This window comes from Pleurodeles waltl, chromosome 5, assembly GCF_031143425.1.
Source record: "Pleurodeles waltl isolate 20211129_DDA chromosome 5, aPleWal1.hap1.20221129, whole genome shotgun sequence".
Taxonomy (NCBI): Eukaryota; Metazoa; Chordata; class Amphibia; order Caudata; family Salamandridae; genus Pleurodeles; species Pleurodeles waltl.
In genome coordinates this window covers 988,391,316-988,415,004 of record NC_090444.1, presented here as the reverse complement: position 1 = coordinate 988,415,004, position 23,689 = coordinate 988,391,316, and the positions used below count along the sequence as shown (strand labels likewise).

The 23,689-nt window shown below is 41.2% G+C and overlaps 1 protein-coding gene across 1 annotated transcript in view; it reads left to right on the top strand.

Annotated features, from left to right (window-relative positions):
• FNDC1 (fibronectin type III domain containing 1) overlaps positions 1 to 23,689 on the top strand; it is a 1,110,328-nt gene that overhangs the window by 569,483 nt on the left and 517,156 nt on the right. The window contains exons 13-14 of the mRNA XM_069235143.1: positions 7,468 to 7,614; positions 11,994 to 12,224. Coding sequence (XP_069091244.1) covers positions 7,468 to 7,614; positions 11,994 to 12,224 — 378 coding nt within the window. The remainder of the gene's footprint in view (positions 1 to 7,467; positions 7,615 to 11,993; positions 12,225 to 23,689) is intronic.

Here is a 23,689-nt window from a genome sequence, read left to right as displayed (position 1 = left end):
CGTAGAGCTGTCGGAAAATTAGGCCTCACTATCAACCACAACAAATCAGCTTTCTAACCTTTGAAAAAGATTACCTTTCTGGGTGCAGTTCTGGACACATCCCTCAACAAGGCAGCTCCTACAAGGGAGAGACAGCAAAAACTAATATCCTTGGCCAGACTGGATCAAAAAAGAAAGTCTATTTCAAAACCCTCTCTTCAAGTCCCTATTAGGAATAATGTCTTCCTGCATCCCTCTTGTACCATTCTGCCGACTCAGAATGCAACTCCTTCAAGAACAACTGGACAATCACTGGACACACAGCCCAAGGGGTCTTTCGACAATACAATAAAAATTTCAAAATCCATGATCATATCTCTGTCTTGGTGGACCCAGGAATCCCATCTGTCAGTGGGTCTCTCTTTCCTCCCTCAGCCAGCCTCATGGATACTCACAACCAACGCTTCCCTGGAAGGCTGGGGAGCCTTCCTTCAGGATTTATGAGTCAGAGGCAGGTGAAAATCGCATCAGAAGACCTTCCACATCAATTATCTCGATTTAAAAGCAGTTTGCCTAGTGCTTCGAGCTTTCCTGCCGAAGATAAAGAATTAGTCAGTACTCATGCATACGGACAACATTACAGCGATGCACTATATCAACAAACAGGGGGGACTAGATCTATACTCTTATCTAGAGAATCAAAGCGTATTTGGAATTGGTCCATCCTTCAAGGAGTGCATCTACGGGTGGAGCACGTGCTGGGGAGTCAGAATGTCATAGCAGACTCTCTCAGCATGTTGACAACATCCAACCATGAATGGGAATTGTTTCAGAGGGTGCTAGATCACATCTTCTCTCAATGGGGCAGGTCAAACCTGGATTGTTTTGCCACTCCCTAGAACGCAAAATGCCAATTCTTTGCAAGTCGGGATCACCATCTGGACTCTTGGGGGAATGCATTTTCAATGGCATTGTCAGGAATTTATGCTTACGCTTTTCCCCCCATTCCCCTCACTCCAAGAGTGCTAGCCAAGATCAAGAATGAGTGCTGCAAAATTCTTCTGATTGTCCCGGCATGGAGTCGACAACATTGGTAAATGGAGCTGTTTCTTCTCTCAGAGAGCTACAGCACCCCTCTACCAGTAACACCATGCCTGCTAACAATGAGCAACGGTCAGGTTCTCCACCCGGATCCAGCATCACTTCATTAGCGATCTTGGACATTGAATTTGCACACATAAACATCTCCCCGGATTGTGGAGTCATTCTTGCCAGAGCTGCAGCTGATAATACAAACAGGACTCATCATTGCCGGAGTACATACTTCCTTATGTTCTCAATTCAATTTTTACTATCATGATTTGGAACTCCTTAGAGATCCACATGAATAGTGATACAGAGCCATATCAATACATAATAAAATGATACGGTTTTCTAAAAAGACAAACAAAACCATAGAAATACATAATAAAATAATACACTTTTACTAAAAGAACACAAAATCAAAATATCTGCAGGAAAGTTTGAAAAAAATTAAAATTCCGGTAACAGAATCTTTCATTTGGGGGGGGGGGTATAACATAAATCTAAGGCCTCTCTGTAAGATCTAATATTTAGCCATAAAATAAGTGGTTTCAGCCAAAGTTTCCTTTGTACAGACAAATAAAACATGTTTGATGTTCTGTACCCCACCTTGACACAAATCACAGGAGTTAGTCGAACCATCCCACTTGGAAGTAAGGTCCCTCAGGGGTATTCTATCGAGTCTTATCAAGATAAAAAATTGCTTCACACCATATGAAAGATTCCAGGTCAGGTAAGGTTGCACCACTTTCATAGTTGCAGAGCTGGTTAACTTCTCAAGACCTCTTCTATGGCGACATGCATCAAGGTCCATTTGGTATCCTTTGGACCATGTCACTTCCTTCAGGATTTATTTTAACATTTTGAAAGGTAATGAAGGAGTGAGGTCCGAGTCCAGCTCTAATAGCCGAATAGCATGAATGTAGTTTCTGAAAAACCCAGATTTTTCTCTCAAATTGTTAAAGATTTCATTGAAGACCAGGTTTCTCAGCGAGAATTCCTTGCAATGGATAAGGCTTTGTGCCCTTCTTATCACAGCCACAAGGCATTGCACGAAGATATTCTTAATGCCTAATTAAAGTCTTAGTGCTGCCCCTGAAGCTGAGTGATTACAAGAGGCCATGCGTCTTAGAATTTGGCCTTCTGTCTTATCGAGGAAATCCCATTTGTTTATGTCTATACATTCTATCGCATATAGAAGAGTAGCTGGAATCTTAACCTGATAGGCAGACAATAAATGCGAGAAGTGACGTTTACCATTTGCATTAAAAAAAGCTGCCACACCTTGGGCATGTGAAATAGCCTTATTAGTATTATTGCGAATATGCTCTTGCTCATTTATTGTGGCGAAAAAGATCTTACCCAAAAACCGATATGTATCTATCTGTTCCAACTTATACTGACCCAGAACCTAGGGGGTACAGACTTTCCTTCTGTTTTTTTTCCGGAAGAAGCATACAACCTGAGACTTCGATATATTAATTCTTAAGTAGTGCTTCTCCGAGTAAAGATTTAGAGCGGCCAGGTGTTGATTTAGGCCTTTTGGGGTGAGATCAAAAACCACTATGTCATCCCCGTAAAGTAGGCATGCGATTGGCCGACCACCCACCATGGGGGCGTGTCCAGAAGTACTCCTAAGGCTTTTAAGGAGGTCATGAATATAAAGGGAGAAAAGCAGTGGGGCAAATAAGCAGCCCTGTTTCAGGACATTTTTAGTTAAAAGTTTTGAGGACAATCCCTGCTCTCCACCCATGAGGATTTTGCACCAGGTAGAATAGTACAAGGCAATCACCAATCGCAGGAGACAAGGTGGAACCCCTAATTCTTTAAGTTTCATCCACAGGGATTTCCTGTCCACTTTGGCAAATGCTGTGGAATAATCAATAAATACAGTACAGCATTCACTGTTCCCCCCCTACTCTGGACGTGTTTGTCAGTTATAGTTTGCATTATGAGAATATTATCTAAGGTATTATGGGCCTTTCTGAAGCCTGCTTGTTCCAATAGAAGAATACCATTTACCTCAACCCAGTTAGTTAATTGCAGTAATATGCTTTTCGCAAATATCTTTCCTGTTGCATCTAGTAAAGCAGTTTGTCTGTAGTTTGACGGTAGAGATCTGTCTCTCTTTTTATGTAGAGGAAGTATTATTCTACCCGTTCAGGATTCCGGGATTTTACCTTGGGCACAACAGGCGCCAAATACTGGATGAAGTCGTTTTGCCCAGAGCAAACGATCCCTTTTAATTAGAGTCATTGGAACCTCATTGGGGCCCACGCTATTCTGACTCAAGCATGTGAATCTATGAAAGTTCCAATACTGGAGTAAGAAAATAAGTTACTTACCTGTAACTGCAGTTCTCCAGTACTGGAATCTTTCATAGATTTACATGTGACTCTCCCTCCTCCCCTGAGAAGCTCATTGTCACATGCTATCTACCTCAGGTACTTCAGCACTTGTGCTTTGGAAAATGTGAGGGATTGGAGCTTCTCGCAGGAGTGTTCTAGGGAGCCGGGCAGCCTGATTGGCTGAAACCTAGGATCTGTCTAATTTTTAAATTGACAAGGATAGACTACTGAAGTGGGAGGACTTAGGCCTTCATTCACTATAGTTATCACTACATTGCTGTTATAAGGTAACAGGGAACTCCCATCTCGACGACGGGGAATGATTCAAGCATGTGAATCTATGAAAGATTCCAATACTGGTAAGCAACTTATTTTCTTACTGCCCCTTTACCCCTATCATCTTCTCATTTGTTGATATGTTCCAGCCATTCAACATCACCCTTAAGGGTCGGACAACCTTCATCAGGATTTCAGATCCCTTTCACAATAGCGAGTACCTGTTCTTGTAGTTTTAGGAAACAGGATGTGATGACATTAATGGTCCCTTACCAGTAAAAATACATGGTAATTCCGAGTTTCACTCCTAATTTTTCTTAAAATGGAATCCCAATGGGAGTGCCTCCCTGTAGTCACACATTCATCAAGGGTCAGGCACTGCCCTCAATGCCACTCGCGGCTCACTGAAAACTAACATGGAAGGACACCCATGGGATAGTTTTAACTTGTACATGTATGTGTGTTCTGCAGAGTAGATCCCTAGGTTTATGTATTGTATTGTCTTATCCCCTCCCTTTTGCTCCATCCCTGACGTTGGTCAGCGCTGGGATGTTGTAGCAGGCGTGATGACGAAGCATGCCAGGACTAGTGGGTGAGGACAATTTTTAAGAACCTTGCGTTGTTTCCATACTAGGTGATGCCCTGGATTTTATGACCAGTCATTCATCCTTTTCCTGCCCTCCTTTTCCAACATCAAATACCTAAAGATTTTAAAGCATGCTGTTATACTCAGTTAAAAATGTAACCAGGCCTATTCATGTGATATTGATCTAGCTCAAGAATAACCACGTCTTACCTGGAGCCATAGAGAAATGTTTTCTCTGAGTTACTCAGTAAATCAAGAGCAGTAGACATGAAGGTAGGGACAGTTGAAAGACATGTTACTGAATCAGTTTGTTTTAGCATATGTGTAGGGTGCACACTTCCTTTTTGCTGAACATTGTCTGTTTTCCAGTACTGAAAGCAAATGACTCCTGTTCAAATTTAATTTGCTAGGTGCACATTCAGTGACATCTACCATCTTCATTAACCAAGATGCATGACCAGAGTCTCTATCTAGTGTCTCTGAAGATTATTATTTGTTGCCAAATGTATGGCTGTGAATACCAGCCTGAAGTTAAGCCTCTCTGATCATAGTGAATGGTCAGTGAAATCTTTGTTCTGGGTTAGAATCTCTTAAACCTAGGTATTGTGGCAAAGAATGGGATGTATTGATCAACCAGGATGATATTAAATATCTACAACAATTTCAGTTCTAATACTCTACTAAACACTCTGTATGCCTAACAAGGTTACCAGTTGAGTGCTGTGAATTTCCCATCAGCCATTCCCTTAACCATTCTAGCCAGTTGCTCTTTGTTTGTTATGTGGGGTAAATTTGTCAAGCCCAGTAGAGCTTCATTTTCTTCTACATGAGGGGAAAAGTGAACTAAAAGCATTCTAGATACCATCTGGATCTTCAATCAAGTTACACAGTGGACTGAAAATGTTATCTTTTCTATTAGCATTATTCATTTTCAGTTCACATACTTTTGAGTAATAATTGTTTTTTATGATTTCAAAGTTTTTAACCTGGAAGGTTTCCTCATTCATCCTGCTCCTTCATTTAAGCATCTTTTTAATTTCCTATCGATCTTTTCTATGTTTCTGAATAATAACGCTAAGATCCAGTAAAACATAAAAGCCATGTTTCAAACTCTAGAACTCAGGTTCTGATTCCTATAGTATGTTTACCATTCCCCTTTTCTTTGCATGATTTTGGATCCTGCCAGGAAAATACTGGGCACAATACCTCTATTCAAATCAATATCTAGCATCTCAGTTTGTCTTTTTGCACATAATTGTCTCTTTGGGCAGCGCATAACAATGATTCAATTAAGGACACCAATTGTCCATACTACTGTTTGCTGTACTTGTGCTGCTTCTACAAATCATCCTAAGGATGTCAACCTAATTTGTAGACACCAGTTTCAAATTATTTCACATGAAAAAAGCTTTTTCAAATGTATAATTTTGCTTTTTGATGTGCATATAATTACTCAACTAATACTAATTTTCTGAACAATCGGGGCCCCCCTGAGGGGTTGTTGTAGACCCTCCAGGGCCACGGATCACAGATTAAGAACAAGTACCTTATGAATTTTGTCCTTTGTATGTAACCACATGGCTTAGTCTTAACAACCTCGTGGAGTCAATTTGGGATCTATAAACAACAATCCTTGCTGAGACATCACTACATGTCTTGTTAACACTGCTTCTCTTGGGTTTAGTGTAAAGTTACATTTTCCAAGTGAATCTCTCTACTTAACATTTTAGAAAAAAAGAGACAATCATAATAATGCACTCGTGTCATGATATCCCCTTTAGAGAGGAGAGTTGACTACTAAAGGCTTGGCTTTGTATGTAAAGGGATTTGATTTGAAACATGTACTGAAGTGCCACTGCAGGCTACACGGTAGCCTTGATATGAAAGTACACATCGCTATAACAGTATTGCTTTGCCATTGGTGAAAGTAATGTCTGGTTGTCATCTTCTTGGTGAACTCCTTGAGAAAGATGTCAGAAAGCTTGGTGTGTGTGCATGTGTTTTGTGTGCACGTGTAGGCGCAACTAGCGGCAATGAACATTCACATCATGATCATTATTAAATGTGTAAAAGTAATGAACACATTTTTGTTGGGCTTTTGTTGACCAATGTATTTTTTCAAATTCTGACCCTTAAGGGTTTTAGCTCACTAAAGCTGCCAGTGGTGTCATGCTGACCAGGGTGTCTTTTTTGTGTTTGTTTTGCTTTTGAGGTGTCTGAAGTTCATACATATAACTCGGGCATTTTCTGAGTTTTTGCACAAAATTAGACAGCACTGGCCAGAAACAGTGAAAGGCAGCCCTGCTCAGTGTGTTCAACTAATGCTGTCTGTATTCCATGTATTCAGTCGTAGAAACTCGGAGTTAAATGTATTAAATTCAGACACATCAAACTCAAAAAAGAGGGTCGGCTCAGCGCTGGGACCTCACCGCGCTTCACGATACAGACTCAGGAGCGAAAACACAATTCAAAGAATTCTTGTGCTGGGCGTTAGGTTTTGCACCCGATTAGAACTTTGGTAGTAAGATATGAAAGTGACGTGGGCAGACATGTTTTGCACCTTCTTGGATACGTTTATGTGCCAGTTCTTACATGTGGCCCAAGCAGTTAGTATCAGCTTCAAATGGTAGTAAGGTTGAACAGAAGTGAGCAAGCATAATGTTTACTCTTATTGTGCCAAGCCCCAGTACAAAGAAAGCTTTCATGGAATGTTCCTGTGTTGTTTGTTTGTCATTCACTCTCGGGTCTAAATGTCCTGATAGTGGGATGAAAAGAGAATGAACCAAAAACAACGGGCAGTGAGAGGCTCCTGCCTCCATCTTAAGAATTAGTGACTCCATCCAACATGGTGGCCTTCATGAGGCATTTAGGTACCAGAGCATGCGTGTGTTGGTAGGCCTAACATGGATGGGCGAGTGGGGACTAATTGTTATGAGAGTTGGGACTAAGACAACAGTGGCACCAGCTCAGCCCTCCCTCGATAGCCGTTCAGTAGAGCAAAGAGGAGGTTTATGCAGACACAATTGTTTTCAGGAGTTGGAACAATGAAATATATATTAATACCCGTCTAATGTCTGATTTCCTTCTATGTCAATCTTTGATGAGGAGCCAGAGGAAATGGCACCCCCATAACTGACTCCATTTTCTTTGGTGTGGGAGAAGTAGTTTACTCTTCTTTTTTTCTTTCCCCTGAAGATTATGAAATTTTTGAGACTACTTTGCCCACAAGTGTCGAACTACTAACTACGCAACCTTCAGCCACAGAAGCAGCACCTGAAGTTACACCTTTCAGTTCACCTTTGGTGTCTAGCCTGGATATCGCTGGGAAAGAACGATTTACTGGTAACTTGTTTTCTTCTATTTTTTTGTTTATTTTTATTTTTCAGAGACACATTCTGACATTTTTTATCAGCAAACCATTGTTCACTGACTTCTGCAAGATGTTTTTGATATGTTAAATTATAAATCTATGTCTCCTTTCAAGTTCTGAGGTTAAAGGAGATTGAGCTTAATTGACTTTGCTTAACACCGTAATTGCTTTTGTAGCATTCTGTTCATTTTCAGTGCACACTTTAATATTACACGTATATGGAATTGATGGTAATACATGTGATAAGAATTGAAAACAAAAGTGTTCATTGTATACCTTACAAAAAAACACAATGCCAACCCTTATGCTACTCCTTCCAGAACACAGCAACACCACACCAACAATATTCACCAACCCACGTTCAAACAATACATTGTGTCAATCATGGTTCTCTTGCCACAAACAAATGAAGAGCCTTCTAAAAACCAATATTCCCCAAAAGAAAATTGCCCTGATCACATTCAAAATAATGCTCCCTGAAATAACCCACATCCGGCATTATTAGTTTCTAATTAATATCTGCGCTTTTCACATGTGATATATAGCTCCCTTTTTTTAGAAATAAATTATCTCAAAGATCTTGTCACTCAGAAGTGACTGGGTGAGGCTTGCATGTATGTGCCTCCCTTTCCCTTGTCCTTGCACTAGAACTGTAAACCGCTTCAGTGGAACCATGCCAGCAATCATATTCAAATTCTCATATACCAGTGCGCTGAAAAAGTAGCTCACACTTTTCACTTTTCATTGACTTGCATTGACATTACCAATTACTCAAAATATATCTCCACAAGTCCATGAGCTCGAGAGCGCCCAGGTGTTAAAGGCTTTCGAAAATTACATCTAGACGAGTTTTTTAGTATTGATTTATACCTTCTACAAAACAGCATATGTTCAGAGCTATGTGTAGAGGAAGGAGAGACTCTGCAATACTTTGCCTTCTACAAAACCTGGATACACTTAATGTACTCATTTAATCCCTTCACTGCCAGGCCTTTTCCCCCTTAGGTGCCAGGTCTGTTTTGGCTATTTGGGGCAGTTCTTGCTCAGGCCCTCATAAATTTTTGGCCACATAAGCTACCCTCGCCAAATTTATGTCTTTTTTTTCCAACATCCTAGGTATTCTAGAGGTACCCAGAGTTTGTGGGATCCCCTGGAGGACACTAAGAAATTAGCCAGAATACAGCAAACAATTGGTTAAAAAAAAAAAGTAGGAAAAAAAATCTGCAGAAGGAGGCTTGTGGTTTTCCTCCTGAAAATGGCATTAACAAAGGGTTTGCAGTGCTAAAATCACCATCTTTCCAGCTTTGAGGAACAGGCAGACCTGAATCAGAAAACAACATTTTTCAACACAATTTTGGCATTTTACTGGGACATACGTGATTTTTACAGCTTTTTGTTTTCTTTAGCCTCCTTTCAGTTAGTGACAGACATGGGTGTGAAACCAATGCTGGATACTGGACAGCTAAACATTTCTGAAAAGTAGACTAAATTCTGAATTCAGCAAGGGGTCATTTCTGTAGATCCTACAAGGTTTTCCTACAGAAAATAACAGCTGAACTAAAAACAAATATTGAAATTGATGTGAAAAAAATAGCCATTTCTCTCCACGTTTTACTCTGTAACTTTTTCCTGCAATGTCAGATTTTCAAAAGCAATATACCGTTACATCTGCTGCACTCTTCTGGTTGCGGGGATATATAGAGCTTGTAGGTTCATCAAGACCCCTAGGCACCCAGAGCCAATAAAAGAGCGGCACCTTGGAAAGGGTTTTCATTGTATACTGGGTATACAGCAATTCATTTGGTGAAATAGAATGTTCTGGAATCTAAGAGAAGCCACAAATGTCCTTCAACCCTGCATTCCCTCAAGTCTCCCGATAAAAATGGTACCTCACTTGTCTGGGTAGGCCTTTTGCCCGCGACAGGGAATGTCCCAAAACACAACGTGGACACATCACATTTTCCACAACAAAAACAAAACTGACATGTTTTTTTGCAAAGTGCCTAGCTGTGGATTTTGGCCTCTAGCTCATCCAGCACCAAGGAAAACCTAGGAAACTTGGAAATTTCTGCAAACTAGACACCTAAGGAGAACCCAGGATGGGGTAACTTGTGGAGCTCTCACCAGGTTCTGTTACCCAGAATCCTTTGCACACCTCAGAATTTGGCAATAAGAACACTTTTTCCTCACATTTCGGTGCTGCAAAGTTCTGGAATCTGAGGGGAGCCACAAACTTCCTTCTACCCAGCGTTCCCCAGGGCTCCCAATAAAAATGGAACCATACTTCAAGGGTGTGCTATGTGATTGGCAGAGTTGTTTTTGTGTAGTAAGAGACACCTCCCTACACAAAACAGATCCTCAGAGGCATTTTTCTCTTTATGAAGAATGCACCACGCATCGAAAAAGGAAGTAACAATGAGAAATAAAGACATTTCTTCTTGTTACACCTCACTGCTGAAGGCATAGCATTTTGACACATTTCCAGGTTTACTATCATTAGTGAATCTGGGAATACACCAAAATCTATGGGTGGATGCATAGGGACACCCATACTCCACCAATGATGCAGTTCCCAGATGCAATGCAACCTAACACAGCACAAGGGGCTGTGTTGAGTTACTTTTTCTTCACAAAGCAATGCAAGGCAGTGCAAATCACCCAGTGCACGAGGTATTAAATACTAGTTAACGACCTGTGTTTCCTTGCGCTGACGTGCATTACCCAAGAATAACGCAAGTTCTTAGTAAATCTGGACCATAATCTTTTTTTTTTCAATTAACTTCTGCTTGTTATTCAAGTCAAATGTAAGGTCATGTTAAGTTGCTACATTTTATATTTTTTGCAAACTTTGTGAAGTTCTGTATAAAACAATGCAATTTTCATGAATATTGTGAACTGTTTACTCTGCAAATTCTGCAAACATTTGGGGGGTCATGTCGACCTCAGCGGTCTTTTCACAAGACCGCCGAGGGACCGCTATGCTGAAGACCGCCAGTGGTGGCGGTTTTCCGCTCGGCGTATTATGACTGCTGGCAGCCCCCCGTCCTTTTCCGGACGGAGAGCCGCCAGCAGCCATACTGGCGGGTGGCGGGGAAGTGGAGGTTGCTCCACCTCCACCACCACGTCAACAGAACACCGCCCACCGAATCACGTTCTGTGATTCGGCGTGGCGGTGTTCTGTTGACGGTGTGGTGGCGGCGGAGCAGCCCCCATGGATCACATCCCCTCCCGGAAGATCAACGGACGAGGTAAGTTGATCGTCCGTTAGGGGAGGGGGCGGGGGGGTGTTGTGTGATGTGTGGGTGCATGGGGGTGTGCGTGTGAGTATGTGGAGGGGGTGTGTGAGTGCGTGTATGCATGCGGGGGTGTAGTGTGAATGGAAATGTGTGCGTGTCTGTCTGTATGTATGTCTGTATGGATGTGTGCGTGTATGTCTGAATGAGGGTGTGCGTGTATGACTGTGTGTGTGTCTGTTGGCATGTTTGTTTGTGTGTGTGCGGGAATGTGTGTTGGTGGTGCCTGCATGCGGGTCGGGTGTGTGTCTGTGTTGTGATGTCAGGGGTAGGGATGGGGAGGGGGGTCCTGCCACCTTTAGGGCGTGGCAGGGGGGTGGGGGGTGTCGGGGACGGACTCGGGGGAGGGGGTGGGGGATGGCGGAGACCCCTATCAGTGCCAGGGAAGGAATTCCCTGGCACTGATAGTGGTTCCAAACCCCATGAACTCCATGGCGGTAAGCCGGGTCATGATACCGCCGGCGGTCTTGTGACGGCCACCGGGCTGGAGACCCAAGTCTCCAGCCCAGCGGTCGTCTCCGCCATGGCGGTCTCATCGGAGAAGTGGCGGATGACCATGGCGGTAACCGCCATGGTCATAATTCAACATTTTTTACCGCCAGCCTGTTGCCGGTAAAACCGCCACTTCTCCGTCAACCGCCAGGGTCGTAATGACCCCCTTGGTATTGTGCTTAGAAACGCTTTACAAGCAAAACATTTGCATTGAGAACCCATATATTAGCTAGATAAAAAAATTATTTGGTAATGCAGTAGAAATTAGTTTACAAAGCATAAAACAAATTTGTCCAGGTCTAGGTATACCGGGTAACACCAGGTTCACAGGGTGAGATTCAGTACTTTGCAAAACTTTGCTGGTGAAAAAAACTTGTAAACTTCTAGTGAAATGCACCATAAAAATGTTAAAGCCTTGTTCTTGATGGCTGACAATGTATTAACCAGACTTGGCTCCGGATTGGCCTTAAACCTTAAAAGTAAACTAGGGCGCCACTGCTCTCACTTTGTACAGTATGTCAGTTTGTGTGGACTGGTGAATGATGCTCTCTCCCTCCTTCTTCCAGCTCCTTATGTCAGTTACATCAGCAAAGATCCTGATGCCCCGTGCTCCCTGAACGATGCTCTGGAGCACTTTCAAGTCGAGAGCTTAGAGGAACTGATACCCCCAGGACTGACTGACAACAGATTGGCTCCCCAGAACATCACTTACAATGTTACGGTGGTGGCAGTGCAGGGCTGTCATTCATTCATCATTCTGGACTGGGCAAAGCCTTCGAAAGGGGATTTTATAACCGGTAAGGACTTCAGTAGAAGTTATGATGGATAATTCTCATGACTGCATGTCAGATCCCCTGTACTAATTAGATATAGTCACTGTCTGGTGGAATAAGTGGCCTTTCTTTATGTTGATTGTGTACTGAATGCTGGTGATTGGTGACTCACTTTCACCAAAACTGAATTACACCTTTTTCAATAAAGTAAAATGGCTGTTGGAAACTACCAACCAAGCATTCAGTAGACTTACGTAGAACGGCAATGGAGAGGCATGACTTGGCATCTTTAAAATATGTGCAGGAAGTGGGCACACAAGCCAATAATATCATTCATGAGCATGCTAGTTTTACTGTGTTTTTGTCATGACACCATTTTAAAGAAATATGTTTGATTTTGTCACGAAAACCGCAGATGTAGGCTAATTTATTCTTAAACTGATCATGTTTATTGTATCATAGCTTATCTTTTAGGTCTGGCAGTAGGCTGCTTTAATGTTTGGTAATCCCCTTCAGCTATTGGTTTGTGGGGTCGTTCTCCTTTAGTCACTGCTTTTGGATCGAGCAAGAGCAATATTCCAGTCTCACCTTTGGCTTTTCGGTTAGTCCACCTGCCTAAAGAGTGCTTCGCAATGCGGTGCATGGAAGTTTAAGAGAAAGTATCGACACAGTGCAGTGAAGGCACAACTCTACTCCTTAAATTACTTCCACACTTCCATCATCTGGTTTTGCTCCATGGTATTATTTGTACTCCTACAAATGTTTTCACACTCTTGTTGCATCTAGGGTAATTCTGTTTGTTTTTTTACGATTTTTCTATATGTGACACCGTGATGCTGCTTACTTTGCATCCAAGGTGTGTGTGGCACTTAAAATGTTTTTACTCCTAGAAGTGACTTTACTCTTGCAATTTCATTGAGTTCCACCTTTCCAAGCCCAATCAAACGTAATGTCTCACCTTTTATACCCAATGCAGTATCGTACTGGTGTGTTCTCTGCCTTTACTGACTAATTTTACTGCTAAGTGTGAACCCACATTCCTGCTGACTGCACCAAGGGAATACTGCACTTAAACATGTTTGTGTGCCTGAATGTAATTTTTGCTTCTAATTTTGTTTTTCCACCTAAATGCATTTCTATACTTCTGATGACATAGCAGCTAAATCTGGATTGATGAATAGAAGTGATTTAGCAATCAAATGTAATTTTGGTTCTTATAAGAGTTTCTATACTGCAGGTGATGTTCACCAAGAGTGATTTTCCATATAAGTGTCCTTTTAATTGAAATATGATTTGTGCTCACAGTGTTGGGAGGGAAAGTCCCTCTCTTGCAGGGAAAGTCCTCTGCAAGGTAATGGGCATCCACCCCTGCTCTGAGTGTTAAACTGTACTGATATCTGGATCTCTATTGCTGAATTTTGATGTCATAGGCAAACACAGGTCATGTGTGTGTCCATTGACACAGGGCTGTCTCACGGATTGCAGTCTTGTTGCACTGGGAGCGGTGCCCAAAGTGCTACCCTCATAGTATTGAGAGTTTTCTGCCTTCACCAGGAGTTACGCAGCACAAGTGCAGTGGTGGCAGCCTACCATGTGACACTGGAGTGAAGACTATAGGCTCACTCATTTGAAAGTCTAGCTGCTGTGTGCTTAACTCACCCCTTGGCCTACATCGGTTTGAGGTGAAGTGGTGCACAAGGCATAAGTGGTATCTCTGTGCTGGGTGTATGTGTGCCTGGAAAAGGTGCAATAATGGGAAAATGCAGCACTGTGCAGTGCATGCTTGTTAAATGCATGTGCTGGGTGTATGTGTGCAGATGAATGGGACAGTGCAGGAAAGATACAGAGCTGGGCAGTTTGTGTATGCTGTATACATGCACTGGGTGCATGTGCACCTGTGAATGGCACAATGAATAGAGGACCCTAGGTTCTATTTTGGGAGACCCAGGCCTACATGGTAAAACATGAGAGAGGAGGTAAAGGAATCCCCCTAGACAGATTTGTGAAGTGCTGAATTCCTATAAGCTGAGTGGGACACACAGTGGGGAGAAGGAGAGCCAGTCTTCCCCCATACACTTCAAAGAGTGCTCTTTGATTTAGTGACAGTTCACAAGGAAGGGAGCTGGACACATCTCAGGAAGGAAGGGGGCCAAGAGGAGAATCATAACTAATAGGGCTGAGACCCTGGGCTAACCTTTTGATGCACATATCACTGTGGCTGACATCCAGTTGTGATCTCTAGTCATACACCCTGCCTGTGCTGAGGGGGTATTAGCTTTGGAGACACTCTTGCTGTGATAGACTGCTTTCAAGAGGGCAAAGGAGTAGGCACTTCAAAAGAAGTAGAGCCCAACACAGAATTCAAAGACTCAGACAAGAAATCTTATTTGGTGTCTAGAAATGTATTATAACTAGGGTAGCTTGAGACTCCAAAAATTATCTGCCAAGCAGCCGGATGGGCAGTGTGAGGTGGTGAAGCTCTGCAGGACTTCTGCCTGTGACCAGGACTGGGGACCAAGCCCTGCTAGTCTCTCTGCTGGGCGAGGAACTACACCAAAGGAATCCATGTCCACCTGCTCTGGAGCCTGGAGAACTATTGCTTGCCTGCTGCCAAGACCAGTGTGCCCTGTGAGGAAAAGCAGAGCATTGGAGGGAGCGAGATCCAGTGGGCATTCCTTTTCTTTGTGGAAATGGCTGCTGCACTGATCACTGTTGCACTGATCCGGTCAATAGCCATATCTATGACAAAGATGACGACCCCTGTAGTCTAGGAGAGGGTCGCTGTAAAGTGAGCCATGGTAAACACTGTGCCAATCAGGCCTGAGCCAATGTGCATTTAAGGATATGCAACCCCTTCTGCCAGGAGGGGTTGTTGTGCGGACATCTATTGTGCAAAGTGGGTCAGTACAAATGTACAATGGGGATTCAGTGACCATGTATGCCAAAGGGGTGTCACCAGAACTAGACACAAAAGTGTGTACTGACCCAGATACTTATCAGAGAAGTGAGGCCACAATGGAAACCCCTGGATAATGGATCAGCACCAGGAACTTCTTACTATCTTCCCCCTGTGGTGGGAAAGCCCAAAAGTCTTATGTGCAGTGAGGAGCCGTGAGGAACCTCCAGTCACTGCAGGAGCGCAACAGCATATGGGGAGATAAGGCATCAGCAAGTGCAGCCTGTCTGGACGGCATACATTGAACTCACCTAGAACGGCCACTGCCACTTTAACATGCCCATAGAGGGGGCACGCTCACAAACTCTGGACCTGCATGTGCTGGTAAGACTGAATTTGGGGCACTCGGCTGCGGGGGAACTTGCTGGCTAGATAGTGCATCAGTGCTGGCACACTTTTGACTTCAGACCAGAGTCAGAGTAGACTCTTGAGACTTGGACTACTAGTGAAGCACATCCTGGATGCTCTAAATAGTGAATTGGGAATTACCACTATCAACACAGTGAGGAGGAAGTGGGACAGGGAATTTCCAAGGAAGCACAATAGCCCCAACCTCAGGGGGGATTGTATAGTTGTTTGTGAAAGCTGTATTTTTCCTTTGTGTAAATTGGAATAGAAATTAAATACTTCTCTTCTTTCATAAAAGTGAACTTTGAAAAGTGAGACAATGATTTATTGCTTCTGCTGAGTGCACTTTGAGTTGTGAACCCATGTTCACTTCCTTGTATTCAACGCTCCCCCTCAAGGGAGCCTTGACTTCTTAGACCATCCTAACACTGAGAGTCAAGTGCTGAAGGGGTACTTGGCACAGTTACTTAGAATCCATAGTAGGATGGTGCCCGGTTCATCAGGAATAAAAGTCCTCTAAAGTCCAGTGTTTTTCCTGCTGTTACTTAGGTTGCAAACAGAATAGTAAATCTAACTGCTCCAAAGTTCAACACTTTCCCTACTATAGCTTAGGTGGGTGTGAGAATAGTAAATGTCATCTTTCGAAAAGCAATTCTTGCCTTAGTGTTGCGTAGGCTTGAGTGGAAATAGTACATTTTATTTTCTAAGTTTAACATTTTTTCATTAATTATTATTATTATTATTATTTGGGTTGAAACTGTAATGCTAAATTTGATTCATTTATATTTTTGTTACATTTTGTGTTTTGGTGGACTTTGATAGTTTGACAATCATTTCACATTTCCTTCTTAAAGTTCTATCTATTTCCTTCAATATTTGTAGTTTTTTTTATAAAGGTATTTATGAATTTTGGTTAGTTATGTTTTGATTTCATTTTGATATTAGTTGCTTTATTATTTTTGTTTTTTATATATTTTTGTGATTATATTGTATACTATCTGTGTGCTGTAATTTCTTATTTTTATTGTATTTTAAAAAGTTTTTGAGTAATATGAACTTTACTAATGTGTTTTTAAAATGTGACCTTTAATGATTTACAAATTGTATTTTGGAATTTCCTTTTTGTTCATGTTTTATTATATATACATACATGTTCAGTATAGTATTTTTTTAAAAACATGTACTTATATACTTTAGTATATATTTGTTTAAGCTACTCTATGCATTTAAAAAATATATATTTTTAACCTTATTTTTATTCTTTATATTATATATGTTCAGTGAAATCTAGATGTGAGGAGTACAGCAATTTGGTGAACTATTATAAAACAGATGGAATAGCCACGGAAAGTACAATAAAAGGCTGGAGACTTTTAAAAGTTTATTTTCCACAGATAAGGTTGTAACTATGGGAGTTGGTGACCCAGGAAAAAGCTGCAGGATATTTAGCCCTGCAATAGCTACAGAGATGGGAGAAACTGAGGAAACAAGTATTAAACAGATGGTGTGAAGGGTCCACTTTGCAACAGTATCTGGATGTAGATAGAGTCCCAGAATTCACACTGTCCCCACATATGGAAGTCTAAGTAATAAACTATTGAAGGAATAGACACAAAATAATGTGGACTGCTCCAGGGGTATGATTAATATGTTATACAAACATGCATGGGATGAGTTTGGAGCTATAGTTAAACAAATTGAGGATCTTGAAAGGAATTGGAATCTCTTGGCAAAGCACAAGAGATCAAGTCCTTTAGTAAAAAAAAATGGAAATGAGGATTCAGAAATATGAAGATTAAATACAAAAACATAAACATTGGAAGTTTGTGAGAGACAAAATAGACTATAAGAATGGAGATGTTCTCACCTTTGCCAGGAAATATGATTAAATGGCTAAGAAGATTAAGACATATCAAGTTCTACAAGAGCAAAAGGATGACATATTGGAAGACAGCTCAATTGTGAGCTCTGATATTGAATCAGACTCAATCAACAAGCAGAGTCATGCATACTCCGTTAATCAATGGGGCGTATTTAAACTAGTACAGGGTGTTACAACAAGAAAGGCAGGTAGCACCCAGATATGGCAAAATAGGAGATGGAGGCAAGCCAACCAGAAGCAGAGGAAGATGGCCAAGAAGAGGAAACTGATCCACCAGGGGTACAATGAAGGACAATACCCAGCCAATGTGAATGTTAATTCAGACATTAAAATAACAAACAAAGAATTGACAAAATAGGAAAAACAAGTCTTAAACCTAGTACTATCCTTTTACCGTATAGCAGACTTTAAGTATACGGAAACAAGGCTTGATCTCTTCAACTCCATCCAGAAAGTTAAACTCATTGAAGCCCATGCGCTTTCAGAAGTTAAGAATCCAATCAAAAGACACACTATCCCCTTGGCAGAGACAGGATATGGACAATGCAAGATGCAGAAGGGCTGTGTGAGGCATATATACTGGATCAACAACAGGATATCACCGCAGATCTGGAAGCCAAAAAAGTTGTGAATATGATGATCAAAATTCTAAATGAAGTGGGTTTAAGGATGAACTTAAGCAGTAATATGGAGTTCAAACCTTAATCACGTTGTGTCCAAGTTCTACCTTTTCATTCAATTGATTCTTTTCATGAGGTAACTATTAAAAAAAACTAAAGTATTTAATGAGATGATCCTTCAGGAGATCTAAGACCAGATGGAATCTAAACCGGTCACAATATGAAACAACTCATCGCAAGGGATGACTATCTAATAAAACCGTCCAATAAGGCTGGAACGTTTGTCTTGTGGGACAAAGGACTGTATTTGGAAGAGCTCCAAAAACATTTAAAAGATTCAACTTGCGACAAGATGATAGACAAAGGTTACCATACGGAATTGGTAAAGGATTATCACAAAAAGCTATCATGTTGGTATGAAAGTGGGATACATGATTGTGAAGAATATCAGTATCTAAGAATAAATAATCCTACAATAGCCACTTACTACTTACTCCTGAAAGTAAGTGTATAAAAATAAAGACAGACCACTGGGAAAGCCAATAGTTTCAGCCATAGGGAGTCTCTTAGACGAGACCATGGATTTATGTGGATCACTTCCTTTTTCCTTTTGTGGAGACGTTGGCATTCTCTTAAAGGATTGCGCAGATTTCCTGAAGAGGATTGATCACATTCCCTGGAAGGAGACTTACACACTAGTGACAATGGACGTCCAAGCGTTATATACAAGCACTCATCACACTGATGGACTGGAAGCAGTTGGCCACTTTTTGAGGGGTAGACCATTGAAACTGTTTGAACACAATGTAACTTTATTGGATATGGTTACATTTTGCCTCAATGAAAATATTTTTTTTGTTTGATGGCAAACTATATAGGCAACTACAGGGTACAGCCATGGGCAAATGCTTAACCCTCTGCTACAACAACATGGTGATGGGCTGATGAAGTACATGCTCATGGACCCTGAAATGGAGAAATTCTTCAAAGGTATGATCATTTGATTGCACTATATAGATGATATCTTTCTCATCTGGAATGGGACTTATGAGGATCTGAGAGATTTCACTAGGTGCCCTAATAGAAATGAGTTAACTTTGACCTTCACTACCACCCCTAGCAAGAATAAGATGGACTTTCGGGATATCCATGTTGAGGTAGAAGGGGGCAAACTATCAACTTCATTGTTCAGAAAGGAAACAGTAGTAAATATGGTCTTGAATGCTGCTAGTAGTCACCCCAAACACATGAAGTGGAGTATCACATATGAGGAGTTTATAGAATGAAAAGGAGCATCAGCACAGAGACCGAGTTTGTGAAAGCATTGGAAAACCTGGTTAGACGGTTTAGGGCCAGGGGATATCCCATGGGAGTTTTGAGACAGCAATATCTAAGAATCCAGAGACAGAGAAAGCCTTCTGTATGGGACTATTAAGAGGCAGGAGGAGGCCTTAAAAATCACCACTAAAACAGTAAGGGTGATTACCACCTACAACAGAGATTCTAGGAAGTTCTATGATATTCTCAGCAAAAACTAGGACATCCTGGGCAAAAAACCCACAATCAGGGAATATGTAGGACAGGCACGCAAAGTCATATACAGGAGAAGTAGGAATCTAAGGGACATGTTATTGCACAGTCACTATCAGACAGCAAGGATAGGAACTTGACTGGGGACGGAGCCCATGGGTTTCTTTCCCTGCAAGACCGTCAAAGCCTGCAAATATAGTGCTCCAAGAACAACATATGAGGTTCCCTTTCAAGAGACGCCATACAGGATACAACACTACATTAAGGGCCTCATTACGAGTTTGGCGGAGGGGATTATTCCATCGCAATGTGACGTATATCCTGTCTGCCATATTGCAAGTTCCATAGGATATAATGGAACTTTTAATACGACGAACAGGATATCTGTCATGTTTATGAGAGAGTAATCCCCTCCATCACACTCGTGATGAGGCCCTAAATGTAAAACCGAATCTGCAGTGTATTTGGATTGAATGTCCCTGCCCCTCAGGTATATGGGGGTACAATCTTTTCTGCAAAAGAGCGTACCTTGAAAGATGTAATGGTGATCACTAATCAAGATCAAAATTACTCAGTAGTGCGCTGTTTTCAAATTACCCCTGGGAGTGACTGGGCCCTGTTGAGATTCTTTGTATTAGACAGGGTAAAGAAACAGCAGAGAGGAGAGATAGGTGTTTAGCACTACTGAGGTTTAGTCTAGATACATTATCAATATGGAGACAGTGGCACCAAATGGGCTCAATATGAGTGAGTAGTTGGCTGTCCACCTAGATGCATAACCTGCAGAAGAAAGTAGGATCTTTCCCCTCTGATATTCTATTCCTCACTATCCCTGTCTTTCCCCACTATAGATGTCAAAATGAAATGAGCATGGCTGTAATGCCCAGCCTAAAAAAGTAGACTAATTTTAGATTTTTCCTCACTTTATACTTTTTATTGTCTATGCACATGTTAGAGAAAAACTAGTTTTTTTTCTGTTTTTAAATGTCAAGTGAAGCCTCTCATCTCATGTAAATTGTCCACCTTGTAACTTTATCAACTTAGAATATATAAAGTTTTGTTTCATGTGGAAGAGGGAGCCCTATATAATGTAGGTGGGGGAGAGATTTGCCCACAAGGGCTTTATTCAATGCGGAGTGAAAAATGTGTGACATTTTATACTGCCACATAATTGGAAGTCAGTATATGTGCAATTATTGATTTACAATATTTGAATGTAAACCAGCTGCCAATTGGGGCTCAACAAGAACTGGGGAAATAAGCATAAGGTATTTATGATCTTCCCAAAATTGCACTAATCTTGTGCCACAACTTTGTCTCATAATGAATTTACATAGTATTTTTATGAGAATGTAGTCTTCGAATGGATTATGAAAATCCCCTTTGTTTTAAACTATATATGCGCATAGGACTTCAAGGATTTTGAATGAAGTGCCATTTGAAGAAAGACTATATATCGTTAGATGAATCTTTTGTTTATATTGTTTGTTACAAATGCACATGGTCACTTTAAATTTGTGGTGAGGATTGTTACGCCCATCCTTGATCAAGGCTCGTTGGTTAGAGCCGAAACGCATTGGTACGTGATGGCATGCTATGTTATTGGAAATTTGGAAATGAAACACTTAAATTACAATACCGGATTTGGGTGTACGGCGTCTTTTCATTATAATTTCAAATAGTTTTAATTCCAATAATTCGAACCATTAGATTTTTTAGAAATTATTTTTTATAGTTTATACTGTAAGTATTTAAATGAACATCCTTTTAGAACCTCAATTTTTTGCTGCAGTATTTTTGTAGTGCAATATTTTTAACATCAATATTATCCTACAGGAGCAGTGATTTACCAAGGGTGATTTCACTCCTCTAAATGCTGTTAACCAAATCTTATTTCACACAGTTGCACCCCATTTACACCTAATGTGACATCTCCCTCCTTCTCCAAAATGTAATACCACAATCCTACTGATTTTGCACCAAAGGTATTTTGCACCTCATTGTATTTGCACATGACAATGTGATGCTTGCTCCTACATTTTGTGTTGTATCTAAAATTGTCACCACACTCCTGTTGATATTGCACCAAGGGTGAGTTTGCACACAAATTTCATTTTACACCTATATGTGATTTATAATCTAATATATTTTGTACATATTCATATGTCTTTGCAACTAAAACTGTTTCCGTACTACTACTACTGAGGTTGCATCAAGGGTGATTTTGCACACAAATGTGATATTGCACTTAAAAGTGATTTTGCACTTAACTGTGTTTTCACAGAAACATTACTTTTTCTTTAAGCTGCATATTTATAGGCCCCTAGAATCACCTTGTGCCACATCAACGTAATATATTTTGACGTTAATGTGGCCCAACGAGGCCAAAATCCCCACGCCGTATTTACAGAGTGGTGCAGTGCATGCATTGCGCCACTCTGTAACCCTTTGTGCTACATTATGCCTGCCCCAGGCATAATGTATGCAAAGGGGTCGTTCCCCTGTTAGGGGAGCCGAAAAAATGGTGCAAGGAAACCTATGAGATTTCCTTGTGCCATTTATTTATAAAATTAACGTATGCAAAGAGGAGCCGGTAAAATGGTGCAAGGAAATCTGGCACTTTGAATGCCTGCTCAAGAGCAGGCAGTATAAGGGGCCTTCCATTTCTTTAGAATGGACCCCTGTGTACTCTGCAGGAGTAGCGCAAATATTTTGGCACTACTCCTGCAGAGTACATCAATAGCGTCATAAAAATGACACTATTGTCCCCTACCCTGCGCCATGGTGTGCCATATTTTAAATACGGCGCACATATGGTGGTGGTAGGGGGTTGCTAAGGGGCGCATGGAAAGTGGTGCTGCACTCGGTGCAGCTCCACTTTCCTTAAATCTGCCCCTAACTGTTCCACGCTTCTATTATGCTGTATCAAGGAAACTTTGCACCTAAATGTGATTTTGGTCCAGAATGTGAGTTTCTCCTAAATAGGACTTGTGTTTATCAAAGTGTTTCCACGCTTCTCATGATATTGCACAAAGGTGGATTTTTGCTTCAACATGTGTTTCTCACTATTGATGTTGACCTAAGTGATTTCACACTTAAATCTGGTTTCCTCATTCTGAGGAAGTGGATTATTAGTTGAAGTAGATAGTGATCCTCTTCAAGTAATGATGGTACTATTCCTTAAGATGTCCAGCTTGTTCTCAATAATTTAAACCTGAGCTCAACTCTTGGTAGATGTAGCACTGAGCAGACAGGCTTAACCTGAGAGAAATATGCAAATTATTTGTAAATACCAAAGCAGTAAATCACTAGAAAACTAAACACAATAAAAATCCCACTCCAAGAAATGTATAATGAACGAATAAACACCAAAACAATAAAAATAGGGTGTAGGGAACTAGAGATCTGATTTTTCAAAACATAAAAATCCAACAGTAGAATTCTGGTTCACTAGCCCGGTTCAAAGTTAAAAGCTAAGGCCAATGGTGATAGAGCACAGGTTGGATACAAAGGACCAGATTCCGTCCCCTGGAAATGTCACCTTTTGACTTTGGGTCTGATTTAGAGTTTGGTGGACATGTTACTCCATCACACACTTGACTGATATCCCATCTGTTCTATTATGATTCCCATAGGATATAATGCGATCGTAATATGAATGAAGTGATATCTGTCATGTTTGTGATGGAGTAACCCCATCCACCAAGCTTTTAATCAGGCCCTTAGTCTTTTTCTTGGAGAAACTTCTTATTGACGAGGTCGGCAGCAGGTTGGAGTGCCAGCTACAACTTGACAGGGACTTGTTGATGAAGGCCAGCTGTAGTGCAGGGCATCAGTGAGAGCCTTGGCACTAGAGGTAAATTAGAGGCTCTGAATGCCAAATACAGGAAAACTCTATGTTGGTGAAGTCTGCAGATGAGGCCCAAGAAGGTATTGTTGGTGTTGATTCCAGAGAAATCCTGTATGTTGAAACCTAGAACCTTTTCTGGAAGTCAGGATTCTTTCAGCGGGGCAAACAAGCAAGTTGAGTATGACTTGCAGTTCGATGTCAACAGCTGTCACTTAGCAGCGGTCTGGTGGTAGCCTTTAGTTCTTTTTGTGAACTATTCAGAAAAATAGGCCAGATTTACTAACATTTTGCATCCTGGCTGCG